At 46.3% G+C, this 5,356-nt stretch overlaps 1 protein-coding gene across 1 annotated transcript; it reads right to left on the reverse strand.

The window, feature by feature from the left end:
* Positions 1 to 385: 385 nt before the first annotated feature.
* Positions 386 to 2,094, reverse strand: LOC137517937 (E3 ubiquitin-protein ligase TRIM11-like). Its single transcript, XM_068235011.1, has one exon. The coding sequence runs from the start codon at positions 2,086 to 2,088 to the stop codon at positions 523 to 525; it is 1,566 nt and encodes a 521-aa protein (XP_068091112.1). The 5' UTR covers positions 2,089 to 2,094; the 3' UTR covers positions 386 to 522.
* Positions 2,095 to 5,356: the final 3,262 nt, after the last annotated feature.

Consider the following 5,356-nt stretch of genomic DNA (forward strand, 5'->3'; position numbering starts at 1 on the left):
CATAAATAGCTATAAAACTGTACATATTATTATGTGCTGGTGATCGTGGCTGTCTTGGCCTGGCTCATATCAGGATATCATTTTGACTGAAGAATTTTACTTTATGTTTATCACTGCAGCCATGGCCTGGGTCATATCAGGATTTAGAGAATGTCTGTATATAAAATACATGATAATATAGCAGGAGCTTCTACTATCAGCTAGTGATCACTGCATTTATTTATTTATAATATGAATCCAGAATATAAGAAAATATATAGAAATAATGTGTTTCATGTTACATGCTTCTTATCACAGGTATCCAATCGCTGGAAGTTATACAGAGTATAGAGATTATTATCAGTGACAGATAAACAAATACAATCATAATCGTGAGTGACCATAAATGTGGATTTCAGGATATAATGATTCAGGACAGAAACCAGGAATTGTCCCTGGAAATCACAGACAGCTAGTAATTACTGGCAGGACAATCAGCCAATCACAATCCTCTCCCTGTGATGTCGCCAGTGGGCGGAGCTCTCACACCCCCTGACTCCCCCCACATATCTTTATACAACCACCCCATGCACATAACCCAGCATGGAGGGGCTCAGTGAAGGTGGCAGTGAAGGTGTGGAGATGTCTGATGGGGTCACTCAGGGCATAAAAGGAGATCTGCCTGGCCTCATAATCCAGATATATCCTGACTCTATCTCTGGGGATCCCATCAGGTAACTGGATCTCTTTCCTGTCATGTATCACTGAGTACTGATTACCCCACCTCCACAAACTCCAGGACTTGTTATTATCTCCAATCACTGACTGCTCCCATCCTCTCCTGTCTATACTGGGGTAACACATCCCGACTCTCCAGACATCTGATCTCCCTACATCCACTTCCCAGTAATGTCTCCCTGAGGAGAAACTCCGGCTGCTCAACACCTGAGGAGTATAACCCTGAAATCTCTCTGGTGTTACTGGGCAGATCTGCCCTGGTGACCAGGATGCAGTTTTCCTGTCATCTGATATATGTAGATAATTATTAGCTGTTTGTTCATCCAGTAATATGTCTGCAGGCTGTATAGGGATATAAACCCCCCCAGTTACCCCAGACATGATATCAGCCAGTCCTGTGTGTAATGTGTGTGAGATGCCGGCCACATCCAGATCCCCTCCATCATGGAGCTGCTTATCATGTCTGTCCTCCGTGTCACACAAGTCACCTGTGTCTGATTCCTGTAAGACAGTCAGTGGATCAGTCATGTTACACAGCTCCTCAATGTGACGCATCTTCCTGGACAGCTCCTCCTTCTTTATCTCCAGCTGTCTGATGATGTCATCATAGCATTGTACCTGCCTCATGATGTCACTCAGGACTCTCTTCTCCAGCTCCTCCAGCCGTCTGCTGAGGTCTCTAAACAGGGCAGTGACTCTCTCTGTTTCACCATCTGCTTTTTCTTGTGCTTTTCTCCTGCCTTCCTCCAGACTCTGGACTCTTTTCTCAGCCTCCTCTGTCTCTGCCATCAGTTTCTGCAGATTATTTCTCAGCTTCTTCTTCTTCTCCTCAGAGGCCTCCTGTAGTGTCTCCACCTGGTGTCCCCGATGTTCTCCAGCCAGACTGCAGGTTACACAGACACAGGCTGCATCCTCAGTGCAGTAATACTTCAGGATCTTCTTATGGACGGAGCATTTCCTGGTCACCGGGGAGGTGGTGGGGGCACATAAGACGTGTTCTGGTGCCTTGCTGTGGACTCTCAGGTGATTATCACACAGAGAAGCGTCACAGTGCAGACAGGACATAACAGCAGGTACAGGAGAATGAATACAGTAAGTACAATGGACTCCGGCCTCCTCCTGATCTGGCTGAGTAGTCAGGAAACGCCCTGCTATGTTCCTCAGAGTAATGTTCCTGTGTAATCCAGGCCGCTCCTTGTACTCCTCTCTACATTCAGGACAGGAATAACCTGCAGAGCCCTCCTGTGAGTCCAGCACACGATCAATACAGACCCGGCAGAAGTTGTGACCACATCTCAGCATTACAGGATCTGTATAAATGTCCAGACAGAGGGAACACTCCAGCTCCTCGCTCAGATCAGCAGACGCCATCGCTGGCAGCAGGAGAGGATACAAAGGGCAAAGTCTCTGATCCTCGGAATCCAGAAGAAACAGTTACTTATTTAGCTGGGGATGGGCGAGGTAATGAGTGGTTTCAGGCAGTTAGTGGGATAGAGGTGTGAAGCTGCACAAATCACAGGGAAATACCCGGATAGTTGCTATCCAGATATCTCCCAGTAAAGCTGTGCGGGGGGATCAATCTTACCTGTCTGACGTCTTAGTCCTACGATGCGCTCCACGTGATTACAAACACTTCCTCAACCCGGAAAGAGGAAGTGTTTGTAGTCACCTGACCGCCACGTGGAGCGCATCGTGGGAGGCGCCAGGGACGGACCGCAGAAGATGTCAGACAGGTAAGATTGATCCCCCCGCCCAGCTTTACTGGGAGATATCCGGATAGCAACTATCCGGGTATTTCCCAGATCTGATTTGAGCAGCCCTACCCAGAAGCACAAATTAATTAGCTTTTCCTAAAATTGTCCTTAACCTCCCTGGCGGTAAGCCCGTGCTGAGCACGGGCTATGCCGCCGGGAGGCACCGCTCAGGCCCCGCTGGGCCGATTTGCATAATTTTTTTTTTGCTACACGCAGCTAGCACTTTGCTAGCTGCGTGTAGCATCTGATCGCCGCCGCTACCCGCCGATCCGCCGCAATTCCTCTCGACTTTGTCTCGCTACATGAAAAAAAAAAAAAAAAATTAAAAAAAAAGATTTGCTGCCCCCTGGCGGATTTTTTGCAAACCGCCAGGGGGGTTAAAGGAGAACTGTAGTGAGAGGTATATGGAGGCTGCCATATTTGTTTCCATTTAAGCAATACCAGTTGCCTGGCTATCCTACTAATCCTCTGCCTCTAATACTTTCAGCCATAGGCCCTGAAGAAGCATGCAGCAGATCGGGTGTTTCTGACAATTTTGACAGATATGACAAGATTAGCCGCATGCTTGTTCCTAATGTGATTCAGACTCTTCTTCAGCCAAATAGACCAGCAGAGCTGGCATGCAACTGGTATTGCTTAAAAGGAAATAAATATGGCAGTCTCCATATCCCTCTCACTACAGTTCTCCTTTAAAATATAATAGGGATATCCCCAAGGATTAGATTGTGAGCTCCTCTGAGGACAGTCAGTGACATGACTATGTACTCTGTAATGTGCTGCAGGAGATGTCAGTGCTATATAAATACATAGTAATATGGTAGGACATTAGACTATGACTATGGTAGGATTAGAGTGTGAGCTCCTCTGAGGACAGTCAGTGACATGACTATGTACTCTGTAATGTGCTGCAGAAGATGTCGGTGCTATATAAATACATAATAATATGGTAGGACATTACACTATGACTATGGTAGGATTAGATTGTGAGCTCCTCTGAGGACAGTCAGTGACATGACTATGTACTCTGTAATGTGCTGCAGGAGATGTCAGCGCTATATAAATACATAATAATAATATGGTAGGACATTAGACTATGACTATGGTAGGATTAGAGTGTGAGCTCCTCTGAGGACAGTCAGTGACATGACTATGTACTCTGTAATGTGCTGCAGGAGATGTCAGTGCTGTATAAATACATAATAATAATATGGTGGGACATTAGACTATGGTAGAATTAGATTGTGAGCTCCTCTGAGGACAGTCAGTGACATGACTATGTACTGTGTAAAGTGCTGCAGAAGATGTCAGTGCTATATAAATACATAATAATAATATGGTATTATTATTATTATTATTGATTTATAAAGCGCCAACATATTCCGTGGCGCTGTACAAAGTAAGAAACAAACATGGGGTACATAATATAGACAATGGTGTACACTAATATACAAGATACATAATTAGTGACAAAATATAAAAAATGATACAGCATACAGAATACAGAAGTGGTAATGACAGTGATAAAAGTAACATGATGAATAAAATGTATTATGATTTCCAAGACACAAAAGGGGGAGAGAGCCCTGCCCTTGCGAGCTTACAATCTAAAGGGAATGGGTGTTAGGTCTTGGTTAGGTTTCTCTTCACTCCCTGTTGACCCTCCCACGAAGGAAGAGGCGTTACCCAGTAGTGGAGTCTAGGTGACCACGGGTCTTCACCCACACCCCCTTGAGGGGAGTGCAGGACCACAACCCCAGGAGGGGGAAGTGGAACTTAGCTGCCTAGTGCCCTACCAGGTCACTACTGGGATTGCCTCAGCGAGTGGTCAGGAGAACAGGTGACACGAATTGTGGAGTATGCTTGGTCAGACGATGATTGAAGATCCAGGCCAGGCGGTGTACAACAGAGGTCGAGGACACAAGCCGAAGGTCAGGGCAGGTGGATATCAGCGGTAGTCGGGGTCACAGGCCAAGGTCACAACAGGAAATCGAATCAGAATCAGTAATACAGGAACACGGTTCACCAACAGGCTAGCCAAACTGCCAGAACGAGCAGCACTGCAGCAGAGGGCAGTGCTGCTTATATAGTTGAAATTGGCGCCGAAATTAACGCCCTGCGCATGCGCGGGACGTGCGCAGCGCTCTGCGCACGCGCATCTTCATGTGCGCGCAATGCTTTGCGCGCATGCGCACTGCGCGCAACGCCGCGCACCGCAGCTGAAATGAACACAGGACAGCGAATGAGCCTCCGCACATGCGCACAAGGGAAGGCATCCTCGAATGTCGTGACCGGCCGCCATGGTGAGTGTGACAATGGGGGAAACAAGAGGAGGGGTAGTATACGATAAAATATATAGAGGCAGTGTGTTTTAGGATACCTAGTAGGACTGCAATTTGGTCTTAGGACAAAGGGAAGTGGTCTAGGGTAGCGCATATGCTTTTTTTTTTTTTTTCTTTTTCAAACTCAGCCGGTATGTGACCCAGATATGACCATGTGACAGCTGTGAAGCCATCATACGTGGGTCTCAGGTCTGCATCATAGTTTGATTTTCTTTCCTCTCCTCCCCCCCTCCATCATCACTACAATATATCAAATATTCCACCAGTGGCTCAGGTCAAACTAATTATAGTAAGAGAGAGAAAAAAGAAAGTAAGAAAAACAAAAAAAAAACACAAGCACCAGCAAAAAACAAACTCCACCTACCCATCTTAACATTAAGTGGTTAATATCCCTTTCCGACCACCTACTTATTTTATGGACATGCCCTCCATGCATGAGCCATCAGGGCCGGACCAAGCCAATGGAGGGGACAGCGCATATGCTTGTCAGAACAAATGAGTTTCTAGAGAGCGTTTAAAAGTAACAAAGGTTGGCGAGTGACGGAT

The sequence above is a fragment of the Hyperolius riggenbachi genome, chromosome 5 (assembly GCF_040937935.1).
Source record: "Hyperolius riggenbachi isolate aHypRig1 chromosome 5, aHypRig1.pri, whole genome shotgun sequence".
Lineage (NCBI taxonomy): Eukaryota > Metazoa > Chordata > Amphibia > Anura > Hyperoliidae > Hyperolius > Hyperolius riggenbachi.

What these genes read in the sequence shown, in the direction of transcription:
- LOC137517937 (XM_068235011.1), bottom strand. Translation starts at nt 2,088, where the DNA reads ATGGCGTCTGCTGATCTGAGCGAGGAGCTGGAGTGTTCCCTCTGTCTG.